General features: G+C 42.8%; 2 protein-coding genes across 2 annotated transcripts in view; both read right to left on the bottom strand.

Moving 5' to 3' along the window:
* Positions 1-335: 335 nt before the first annotated feature.
* tex261 (testis expressed 261) lies at positions 336-6,119 on the bottom strand. The gene is made up of 6 exons (XM_061245595.1): positions 5,958-6,119; positions 4,087-4,166; positions 3,749-3,902; positions 3,125-3,192; positions 1,526-1,628; positions 336-1,300 (listed from the first exon to the last, which is right to left on the bottom strand). Exons 1-6 carry the CDS (start codon positions 6,025-6,027, stop codon positions 1,185-1,187), a joined length of 591 nt encoding a protein of 196 aa, XP_061101579.1. The 5' UTR covers positions 6,028-6,119; the 3' UTR covers positions 336-1,184.
* Positions 6,120-9,013: 2,894 nt separating this feature from the next.
* LOC133130417 (E3 ubiquitin-protein ligase TRIM39-like) overlaps positions 9,014-12,957 on the bottom strand; it is a 14,520-nt gene continuing 10,576 nt past the window's right edge. The window contains exons 7-9 of the mRNA XM_061245003.1: positions 11,805-11,849; positions 11,576-11,602; positions 9,014-10,850 (exon numbers count right to left, since the gene is read on the bottom strand). Coding sequence (XP_061100987.1) covers positions 10,306-10,850; positions 11,576-11,602; positions 11,805-11,849 — 617 coding nt within the window. The 3' untranslated portion in view covers positions 9,014-10,305. The remainder of the gene's footprint in view (positions 10,851-11,575; positions 11,603-11,804; positions 11,850-12,957) is intronic.

Below are 12,957 nucleotides of genomic sequence, written 5' to 3' on the forward strand. Positions count from 1 at the left end.
TTCACATCAGCATCTCAATCACATCAGCATCTCTCCTCTCAATCACATCAGCATCTCAATCACATCAGCATCTCTCAATCACATCAGCATCTCTCCTCTCAATCACATCAGCATCTCAATCACATCAGCATCTCTCCTCTCAGTCACATCAGCATCTCAGTCACACCACCATCTCTCCTCTCAATCACATCAGCATCTCAATCACATCAGCATCTCTCCTCTCAGTCACATCAGCATCTCAATCACATCAGCATCTCTCCTCTCAGTCACATCAGCATCTCAGTCACACCACCATCTCTCCTCTCAAGTACAACAGTATCTCTCAAATACAGCAGTTACTTGTCCATTAGGCATTATAGTATTTATTCAAATTCAATCACGCATCCAAAACATGATATAAAAAATGTTTTGTTTCTATGTGCAAGTGTTACTGCCTGTGATTGTTCCCCTCCTATTCACGTACTGGCAGGCAGATTCACAGGCTAGGTCTGAAACCGCTTACTACTTGTATTAGATTTCAGACTGATTTTCTTTGAAAATTTGTATGCCAAGAATGTGGTTTCGAACACAGCCACACACTTCATGATCAAAGCATAATCACAGATGTCAATTAGTACATAAAAATCTTACACACACAGACACACTGATGTGCACACACGCAAATACTGTATACACACATATGCACAAGTTATAGTTATACAGATATACGCGCACACACATAAGACAAACAAACATGTAAACTTAGAGACACACACTCACACACTCCAGCACACTCAAGACACAGTCATTACACATAGCCACTCACACTGCAAAGACAGAGACACACACGCACTCACTCTCACACACACCCCCCCAGACGTGCACACGCACAGACACACACACACACACACACACACACACACGCATGCACATAGACACACACAGACACACAAACACACTGTGTGTCCCAGGTGTGAGCAGCGACTGTAAACACAGGTTCCTGGTCTGCACATTGTCATGTCACAGGGACATGGCTCATTCGGTTTTACTAAACAATCAAACACAATACAGAAACACACTGCAGGGGAACGTGGGGCTCCGAGGTGGGGCTCCTGCGTGCTGGCCAGCCCCTCCCCCGTTTCCAGGCCATGCTCATTTGCAGTCACTTTCCTTGGCCCAGCCCCTTTCCCCAGACCCCGCCCCCCTCAGTACATCTTCTGTCGGCTGGGAAGCACCGCCTCTTTCAGGAAGGAGAACACATTCAGAATCCCTGAACGCTTCCCTCTTTTCCCTTTAGTGAAGTAGTTCGATACCACGTCATCTGCAGAGAGAGAGAGAGAGAGCGAGAGAGAGAGAGAGTGAGTGTGAGAGAAAGAGAGTGCAAATGAAAGAGAGGGAGGAAGGAGTGTGACTTGAACCTGCAGACACTGCGGCCCTCCAGGACTGGAGTTTCACACAGAATCTGCGGCTGTGTCCTCCATTGATAAAAGGAGGGAGGGTGGAGAAGGGTCGGGCCAAAAGGTGGTCAGGGGTGAGAGGTCCTCACCTCCTTGCTGGACGGTAGATGGGAGAACATTCTCGCCAGCGGAGAGGGACACAAAGAATGAGAAGGGGATGATCCAGAGGCAGATGGTGAAATATGCCAAAACCTGAAGAGGACGACCCACAGAAACATCGTTAACATTTATTAGTACACAGAAACACAGGCAACCCAGCACAATGTTATATAGTGTTGTAGTTGTAGTGTGGGGCGTCATGGCTCAGGCAGTAAGGCATGGCTCAGTCGTCTGGCAGTCGGAGGGTTGCTGGTTCGATCCCCCGCCCGGGCTGTGTCGAAGTGTCCCTGAGCAAGACACCTAACCCCAAAATGCTCCTGACAAGCTGGTTGGTCCCTTGCATGGCAGCCAACTGCTGTCGGTGTGTGAGTGTGTGTATGAATGGGTGAATGAGAAGCATCAATTGTACAGCGCTTAGGATAAAGGCGCTATATAAATTCCAACCATTTACCATCTAGTCACTCAGTAACTACATTTACCAGTATTTCCCACATTTGTGTTTCATGATTTAAGTTCTGTGATCTTTTCTCTCGTGACGAGTGACTTTGTTGTATGTCGCTCTGGATAAGAGCGTCTGCCAAATGCCATTAATGTAATGTAATGTAGTGAAGTGAAAAGTGCTTTTTTGCAACATGCTTTTTGGCCTTCATGCCTTCAGGTTGAATTTGATTGTGGCCTTCTGAGCAAACCGAGTCTCCGACACGCAATCAAGCCAGGCATGCAAGACAATCCACACAGTAACCATAGCAACCTGCCTACAGAATCTACTGCCTACAGCTAGTCAGCTAGCTAGAGCTTTAGTGGGCAAACCAGACCCCTACCAGCCGATCAATGAACCACTGCTTCCTCTGGCAGCTCTCTCAGATAATGAGCAACGTGCACAGCAGACCGTGCAGACACATATTTACACATAAAACAGTGACTCCTGGTGGTCAAACTGCAAATAGCATCTTCTCACCAGCTTGCCCACTGCAATTGTCTAATTTTTATCCAACTAGGCCAAATCTCTATGAGCACCCGGCGGTCGAGCTGCACGTTTTCCGTTCTGGTTCCTCAGTGGTGGAATGACTTGCCTACCACTGTCAGGACAGCAAACTGTACCTTAGTCCTACCTCCTGATTCCCCCCTTTCCGATATCCCTCGTCTAACCCAAAAAAATAATAAATTAAAAAATTTAAATAAAATAAAATAGAATTGCACTTGTATGATGACTGTATGTTTAGAACAGCACTTCATGTGTATTTTACTAGTTATGGATGTGTTGCTTTAACTTGTGGAAGAACCTATGCACTTGTAAATCGCTTTGAATTAAAAGTGTCTGCCAAATGACAAAAATGTAAATGTAAATCAATAAAATACAGGGACCCGGATTCTCCTCACGCACACACACAGGTACGCAGCCTTTCTTCACTATAGAACAGGTAACATGTTAGCTTAGTTCTGTGGAGTCTGTTCCAACACTGCCATCAACCTGTCCCCACTCAGGCCTGTACATGCACATTTTAAACCAGGGAATTGACCGGACAATTCCTGCCCACAAAAGATTTTTTGTGCCTTTCACTAAAATAAATAATACTGTGTGTCCTTACCTCAGAGAAGGGGTAATACTCTTCTGCAAAGTACTGGAAGGCCATGTAGTGGTTTACCACCACAAGTGCTGCACAACAGAGAAAACGGGTTAGATGGGAGAGTTCACATTGGCGTGGGGAGGTGCGTAATCATGGCTCTGGGTGTATTCTTGGGCGTAGAGTGTAACCAGGGTGTAGGGCATACTCAGGGCATAATGAGGGTGTAAACGTAATGTGTATAATGTGTAATCAGGGTGTTATCTGGTCGTAGTGCATAATCGGGAAGTAGATTGCAATCAGGGCATAATTGCGGAATGATGAGTGGTAAATGTGATGTAATTAGTGTGTGTGTGTGCAATCAGCGTGTGCGTGTGTGTGTGCAATCAGCGTGTAGTGTGTGATCAGGGCGTAGTGTGTGATCAGGGCGTAGTGTGTGATCAGCGTGTAGTGTGTGATCAGTGTGTGATCAGTGTGTGATCAGCGTGTAGTGTGTGATCAGGGCGTAGTGTGTGATCAGGGCGTAGTGTGTGATCAGCGTGTAGTGTGTGATCAGTGTGTGATCAGTGTGTGATCAGTGTGTGATCAGCATGTGTGTGTGATCAGCATGTGTGTGTGATCAGCGTGTAGCGTGTGATCAGGGCTCACCGCAGGACAGGATGAAGTTGGGAGAGGTGAGCAGGATGTAGGGAAAGCTCTGCAGCAGCCCAAAGTAAACCAGGTTTGTGAAGAGACCAGTGGTCACCATCAGTACAGGGAAGCCCTCAAACACATACAGACATACCAGCACCACTGTGGAAAACTGCATCAAATGAGAAACAAATGTTGAATGAAGACAATCCAAAAACAACAACCACACAAACTGACCATCTGCACAGAGCGTGTGCAGTACAATGGGAATTAACAATAATCTCATTTACCAGCGTCAAAAACACAGCATAATTCAGTTATCAGTGCTATATACTGTATAATAATTTATAACTTACCAGTATCATGTACTTTATAATTCGACTGGTAGCAACTGTGTATTCTTCAATTAGTTCGGCCAGATAATAAAGACCAGCAGCTGAAGATAAACAAAATATATATATATGAATCAAAGCTAAACCAAGCCTTCATCAGAACAAAAAATATATACAAAATATACAAATATACCAAAAACAATTAGAAGTCACCATAATGCTTGTCACTATTTTCCACCTGTTTTGATTAATGACAAGCCTGTTGAAGCAGTAAAGGATTTAATTGCACTTTAAGTTTTACAGCCAACACAGAATACCTTTTTTAAAAAGCAATGCAGCACTTGTATCTAATCAGGAAATTGGATTCTTATGATATAAGAAAGAACATTTTAGAGACTGTTTACAGAAGTCTCGTTTACAGAAGTCTTGTTGAAAGTGTTTTAACTTTTAACCTGTGTACATGGTATGGGCACCTGGGGGCTAAGAACAAAAATAGACTGTCCAGAATTACAAACATGGCCAGTAAAATAATTGGGAAAGAGCAGAACCAATTGGGATGTATATACAAGACGAAGGTGAAACAAAAAGCCAGACAAATTGTGTCTGATTCTGTTCAACCCCTTTTTAAAGAATTTACAAAACTTCCCTCGGGGAGACGCTATAGAGCCGTCGCGGGAAGAATATTTATAAAAAGTCTTTCATACCAAATGCAATAACTTTGATAAATTCGTAAACATCATTTACAGCAGAACCATGTCTGTTATTTTTGTCTGTACTGTGCATGTTGTGCTATTTACTATTTTAAGTATTGTGATTTATTTATTTAGTATGATGTGCTTTAACGAACCTGTGAAGCCGAAGGCAAATTTCCACAATTGTGGACAATAAACATAATAATTATAATAATAATAATTATTATTATTATTATTATTATACATAGTTTTACTATTTTTGTCTCATGAGCATGCGTTGGTGTGCGTGCGTCTCTTTGGACATTTCAGTTAAAGCTAAAATGTACGAGATCAGTCCGAAACTGTAGATTAAAATGTTAATATGCATTTGTTTGTTAAAGCTCCCAATCCGTGTGCACAGGTCAAATTTTTTTTATTTTTATTATTATTATTTATTTTATGTTTTAATACCGACAACAACCCTAGAAGGGGATCCTCAGGAACGCAGTCCCGACACGCCCCGACACAGGCACGTATTTCATCGACTGTCCTGACTGACTTGGATTAGCCTTGCCGACGTGGACCTACACGCCCAGTGTAGCACACTTCAGCGCAAACTTGCCCTGCTCGTCTACCATGATCACTCTTCGGAATTCACTTTTGACAGGGGGGCGGACACAGATGGCCGCAAACGCTATTTACCCCTCAAACGCATCTAGCTAGTCCACCAAAATAAAGCATTTCATGATCATTGTAAACAGGTCGGGCTAGTAGGCTAACTTACAAAAGATACGCGATCCCGATGACACAGCATTAAATAACAATAATTAGCTGTATTATATATTGCTATACACTCTAATATTATGTGTATCATGAATGCGTCTGATCTCAAGCCTCTTTGCGCCCACTTTAAAGTTAACGTTAAATTACCCTATTTTAGACGCTAATTCACAACTTGGCTAGCTAGAGTAGTAATCAAAGTTAGCTAGCTAGGGAACGCAAACTTACTATAATAGTCATATTCGTCTATTCCATTGTAGTATTGTGTTGGTTGCTTAATCACTTTCTTATTAGCTAACGACAGTTTATTTTTCTCCTGTAGGTCACAGGTAGCAAGTTTGTCTCATCGCCTAGCTAGCTAGTTTTGTCGGGCAGACCGCTTCAGTAGCTAATTCTTAGTTGGCCACGGCAACACAATTAGCATTAGCTGTGCTACTTACTCACCGATTGCGAGAGTGACGAAGGAGATCTGAATCACCAGAGACAGCCAGCTGAGTAGATAAATAAACCACATCTCTTTTCTTAAAAAAAGCGATTATAAATATAAAATTCAGCCAATATTTTGCTACGTTTCAGTAATATTTTGGTCAAACTTCCTCCCACAGTTTTAGGAAGAAATGGAAAGAAAAATAAAGAGAATGCTGCGGTAATCCATAAGGGTCTAAAAACTGTATTAGCGCCACCTCAGGCGGGGAGGAGTCAATAGCCGGATAACCTGGTACATTGGAGTAAACGAAAGATACCGACTGCCTCAGCAATTTGCCGTCTCATTTCTTATCCAAAAAGCGCCGTTGTGGGTGCAAGTTTTTGTTTTAGCCCAGCACTAAGAAACTTAATTCTAATTATCATGGTCATTACTAAAGACTAATTTGTTGAATCTGGTGTCCACTTATATAAACCACCATAATCACCAATGCCTCATAACCCACAAAAGCACATCCATAACGGGTTATGCATGCTGGAATCGCACCCCTTTTTATACAGACCCTTCCAAAAGTATTGGAACAGTAAGGCCAATTTCTTTGTTTTTGCTATACAATGAAGACAATTGAGTTTGAGGTCAAAACATGTATATGAGATGACAGATCCAAATTTCAGCTTTTATTTCCTGTTTTTTCAATCTATATTTGTTAAACAACTTGGAACATTTCACCTTTTGTATTAGACCACCCAGTCTTTAGGTGAGAAAAACTATTGGAACATATTACTGACAGGTGTTTCTTGTTGCCCAGATGTGTCCTGTTAGATCGATTGGTTAAACAATAAATAGTTCTGAAAGTCTACTCTTGGTTTTAGCCTTGGGTTTAGCCTGTAAAGACTGCATTTGTCTTTGAAAAGATAAACCAAAATGAAGACCAGAGAGCTGTCTTTGGGAGAAAAGCAAGCGCTGGTGTACTGAGCAACAGACATCGAACAGGTCGAACAAAGAAAACAACAGCATCTCCACAGGGCAGGGGTGAAGTTATCTCAATCAATTGCTGAAGACTTGGAGAGCAGCAATATAGAGGCCTGATACCACACGATGCAAACCACTCATCAGTAGTAAGAATCGGAAGGCAAGATTACAATTAGCAAGTAGAGATGAGCTGCAAAAGTTCTGGAACAAAGTTTTATGGACTGACGAGACCAAGATTAACCTCTACCAAAGTGATGGGAAGGCCAAAGTGTGGAGAAAGAAGGGATCATAATCCAAAACATACAAGCTCATCTGTGAAGCACGGTGGAGGAAGTGTCATGGCTTGGGCTTGCATGGCTGCTTCTGGAGTGGGCTCACTAATCTTTATTGATGAGGTAACTCATGATGGTAGCAGTAGGATTAATTGAGAAGTCTACTTTCTCTGTCCAGAGAAATGCATCCAAACTAATTGGGAGGAACTTCATCGTGCAGCAAGATGATGACCCAAAACACACTGCCAACACAACAAAGGCCTTCATAAGGGAGTGAAAGTGGAAGGTTTTAGACTGGCCAAGTCAGTCATCAGACCTTAGCCCAACTGAGCAGAATTTACCTCCTGAAGAGGAGATTGAAGGGAAAACCCCTGAAACCAACAACTGAAAGAGGCTGCAGTAAAAGCAATGGGGTGGTCTTACAGTCTTGATACCAAAGGTGTTTTCAGTGTATTCCAAATCAAAGGAATTGGCCTTGCTATAGGGGACTGTACGTTCTCCCCCATTTTAGGTGACCAATGACCAACACAGTCAGTCCAGCAGCTCTTGCCACTTGGCCTTGGCTGCTTGTTTTTGTCTGGCCTGGGCCCTGAAAGTCATTTTAAAAACATATGAGAGTTAGAAAAATAAATGCACTTCCTTCTCTTCCTTCTCTATTGCAAAAAATATTTCAATAAGATACTGCAAACATAATAATACATTGAATTGATTAATATGTAATAGTGTTATATTACAGTAATTATGTATGCTGTTGTTGCTGTTTGTTATTTGTATTGTTGCTATGATTGATCATTGTTATCATTACACTTGATAACACACAATATGTATTTTGAAATACAGGATGTCATGCCAGTGAAGTGTCTGAACTGAACTCATAATTAAGAGAGAGCCAGACAGAGAAGACGGGGAGTGAGACAGAGGTAGAGGAGAGAGGGGGAGTGAGACAGACAGATAGAGGAGAGAGGGGGAGTGAGACAGACAGATAGAGGAGAGAGGGGGAGTGAGACAGAGGTAGAGGAGAGAGGGGGAGTGAGACAGACAGATAGAGGAGAGAGGGGGATTGAGACAGACAGATAGAGGAGAGAGGGGGATTGAGACAGACAGATAGAGGAGAGAGGGGGAGTGAGACAGACAGATAGAGGAGAGAGGGGGAGTGAGACAGACAGGTAGAGGAGAGAGGGGGATTGAGACAGACAGATAGAGGAGAGAGGGGGAGTGAGACAGACAGATAGAGGAGAGAGGGGGAGTGAGACAGACAGATAGAGGAGAGAGGGGGATTGAGACAGACAGATAGAGGAGAGAGGGGGAGTGAGACAGACAGATAGAGGAGAGAGGGGGATTGAGACAGACAGATAGAGGAGAGAGGGGGAGTGAGACAGACAGATAGAGGAGAGAGGGGGAGTGAGACAGACAGATAGAGGAGAGAGGGGGATTGAGACAGACAGATAGAGGAGAGAGGGGGAGTGAGACAGACAGATAGAGGAGAGAGGGGGAGTGAGACAGACAGATAGAGCAAAGGAGTGTTGAAGGGAAGTTGAGATGGGGGATGACAGCTCTCACAAAACATTTTTATCTTCATTCATAATTACACATAAGCATTGAGACAACACTTTCTCCAGAATAATTTTCTGGAACAGGTATATACAAAGGCTTTTAGAAATAATTCTTAATCTCAAGAGAGCCCAATTAAATGAATAAATACTGTAATGTAATGTGGAACAGAGGAGGTCATGGCTGTGGGGACCAGCAGTATCCTCATGTGGGATTATGGGATAGGTCAGCCAAAAGCCCTCGAAACTAAGGAGCTTGCATTCATATCCATGTAACAAAAATCAAAAGGATAAACATTTTATTTGATAGGATTAAGAAGGGCAACAAAATATACAAATCACAAGACAAACAGACTGTGGCCAGCTCACCCAGCTAAATACAAGCATGGAGCCTACCCATTGAGCTTGATTGCAAATGACAAAAATGTCAAAAAAAAAACACAGGGATTCAAAAATATGTCAATCAACCTCCTAAAACTTACAGATACACTTATTGATTGCATTATTTACAAACTACAATGTAAAATAAGTGAAGTAAATATAAATAAACAGTATGGCTTTGAAGGCCATATTTAGCAGTTTTATAAAAGTTCTCAAGTGAATAAGAATGTGTTAAAATTTAGACCTGACTCAGTGGAACAGGTTAGAAACCCAGAACAAGCGATCATATGGAAGACAACCTGCCCTCTGTAGAACTATGCAGTGAATATTGGTGAAAATATGATCACATGAAAGAACTATGCTGTGAATATTGGTGAAAATAAAAACATGTGCTCTTTCCTATCTGGAATGTCTTTTCTGGTCCGCAAGACAACGTATATCAGATGTTGTATCACATAGGAACATGGTGTATATCAGACTCTGTATCACATGAGAACACGGTGTATATCAGACTCTGTATCACACAGGAACACGGTGTATATCAGACTCTGTATCACACAGGGACACGGTGTATATCAGACACTGTATCAAACGGGAACACGGTGTATATCAGACACTGTATCACATGAGAACACGGTGTATATCAGACACTGTATCACACAGGAACACGGTGTATATCAGACTCTGTATCACATGAGAACACGGTGTATATCAGACTCTGTATCACATGAGAACACGGTGTATATCAGACTCTGTATCACACAGGGACACGGTGTATATCAGACACTGTATCACACGGGAACACGGTGTATATCAGACACTGTATCACATGAGAACACGGTGTATATCAGACACTGTATCACACAGGAACACGGTGTATATCAGACACTGTATCACATGAGAACACGGTGTATATCAGACACTGTATCACACAGGAACACGGTGTATATCAGACTCTGTATCACACAGGGACACGGTGTATATCAGACACTGTATCACACAGGAACACGGTGTATATCAGACTCTGTATCACATGAGAACACGGTGTATATCAGACTCTGTATCACACAGGGACACGGTGTATATCAGACACTGTATCACACAGGAACACGGTGTATATCAGACTCTGTATCACATGAGAACACGGTGTATATCAGACACTGTATCAAACGGGAAGACGGCGAGCCCTGTTCTCAGTCTGAGAGCGTGACGGGCGAGATGACCAGTGGAGCCTCGTTCTTGCCCGACTTGTTGGTGCAGGGGCTGAAGAAGGGGTGGATGCTGTCGGTGAAGGTGTCGATGAAGGTGTAGATGAGCAGCCGCGCCTCCACATTGTAGAAGGACACCTGGCCCTTGTGGTAGTCCAGGTAGACCCCGATGCGGCGGGGCTTGTGGGACAGCCCCAGGCTGGTGGACGGGTCTGTGCGGAAGGCGTACTCGCTCCGGTCCCGTAGACTCAGGAACCAGTACCCATGGGCGGGGCTGACCGTGATCTTGCCCTTGCGGTTAACGGAGTGGCTGGCCACGCCCAGGTCCCAGTCCGTCTTGCCTCCGACCTCCACCTCCCAGTAGTGCCGACCGGCTGAGAAGCCCTGCCGGCCCAGGACACACACCACGCGGTCGAACCGCTCCGGGTTGTCCGGGACCAGCTGGTGCCGCTCCCCGCACCGCACCTGCTTCCTGTCCTCAGAGAGGATGAGGCGGGGGTGTGCTGTGTGGGGGTCCAGCGTCACCTCCACTGCGAGATAAAAGATCAAAATGAGAACATTTGAAACATTCTGCCGTTCTGTCAGTCTCTGGGCTCGTTCCTGTCACGTGTGAGAGGCGAGGGAAAAGAAATGAAGACGGAAAAGAGAAAATGTGAATCAGGCAAATCTGTGAATCTGTGTTCCACTGTTACATCTCTCCAGCTCCGCTGCAATCTGACTGGCTGACTGAGTCAGGAAGCACTAACAGCCAATCACATCACTGTTTTTTTGTTTGTTGTTGCTTGTTGTTGTTTGCTGTTGTTGTTGTTGTTGTTGTTGTTGTTTTTGTTGTGGAAAACAATGTGGAGCAGTGCATATTAATTTTCCACCATAATCTGGAATTATCTGCACTGGAGATATATGTTGGAGAATATTTTACAGGCAAAACCATAATATCTTACCTTTCAGCAGTTTATACTTGTGATGCAATAACAGTGTTGGAATGAATGCAGCTATTTCAGTGATGGACAAAATATCAAATTATATGAAGCAATACTTAAATATTGCTTATAACTGGAGAAAATGACTGGATTATTTATCTCTGTTTTACCACTTATCGTATGAAACCATTCAAATGCAATTGATAATTTCATTGAGTGCCACTGAGTGCCACTGAGTGTGTACTGAGTGTGTACTGAGTGTGTGCTGAGTGTGTACTGAGTGTGTGCTGAGTGTGTGCTGAGCCTGTACTGAGTGTGTATGCATGTGAACATACCTGCGTATTCCTGCACCCTTTTCACCTCTACAACCAGGAAAAGAAAGATACTTTAAGGAAGGTCTTATTTTAAGGTCTGAAGCAATGTATTTAAATGTAATATAACTTCAAATCTTATTTCAATTCAGTTGTACCTACAAATCCATTATGATTGTGAATCATTATAGAATATATAAATACATTAACCGGGGCCTGGTTTCTGGTAGAGGGTTTAGGGTGAGGGACGTACTTGGCTGGTATCTGAGGAGGGAGTGTTCCGCTGAGGCTCGCAGACCTGTGCAGGTAAAAGCAAATCAAAGACAGCCTCACATCTACCAAAGACACACAGCTTCTGAGAAATCACATCTACCAAAGACACACAGCTTCTGAGAAATCACATCTACCAAAGACACACAGCTTCTGAGAAATCACATCTACCAAAGACACACAGCTTCTGAGAAATCACATCTACCAAAGACACACAGCTTCTGAGAAATCACATCTACCAAAGACACACAGCTTCTGAGAAATCACATCTACCAAAGACACACAGCTACTGAGAAATCACATCTACCAAAGACACACAGCTTCTGAGAAATCACATCTACCAAAGACACACAGCTTCTGAGAAATGACATCTACCAAAGACACAAAGCTACTGAGAAAGCACATCTACCACAGGTGTATAGTTTCTATAAAATAACATCTGCCAAAGGTGTACAGTTTCTATAAAATCAGGTGTATTGAAGGCACACAGCTACTGTGTAATTGCATCTAGATATGTGTCAATTTCCCTACTGTATTTCTCTGGTAGTCTTAAAGTAAGCAGTTAAAGTACAACGTTCCATGATAAACTGTTTTATAGTAACTTCACCAGTTTACCCTGGATGTGATATCATTTATGATTATAATTAGTGTAGTTTCAGTACTGTGTGCGAGATGTTTATATACCATGAGCCTGGATAAACCACGTTACCATTAAACACAGACATGCACATGATCTAATCCCCTCCTCAGTACAGACCACACCCTGTGCATACATTTCATAAAAATTACAAAGTAACATTTTTTGTGTTTGTCACAAGAGGTTATATTTATCTGCGGTTAAGAGTAGGTGACTAAATGAGGTTATATCCAAAAAATTTAGAACCATAGAACTGAAAGAAGTTGCACTTTCTTTTTCACCGTAGTTTCATAACGTAACATAACATAATATAATATAGCTATAACATCATTTAACATAATGACAAACAGGTCATTCAGTCCAGCAATGCTTGCAGCTCAAGTGCACTTAATGCTGAGTTTACCTGACAGCCAGATAGTATCTAGCACCGTATCAAGCCTGGTCTCGAAAATGCTTCTGCCTCCGCTATATGTCCTGGTAAGCTATTCCATACAGTGTC

This window comes from Conger conger, chromosome 6, assembly GCF_963514075.1.
Source record: "Conger conger chromosome 6, fConCon1.1, whole genome shotgun sequence".
Taxonomy (NCBI): domain Eukaryota; kingdom Metazoa; phylum Chordata; class Actinopteri; order Anguilliformes; family Congridae; genus Conger; species Conger conger.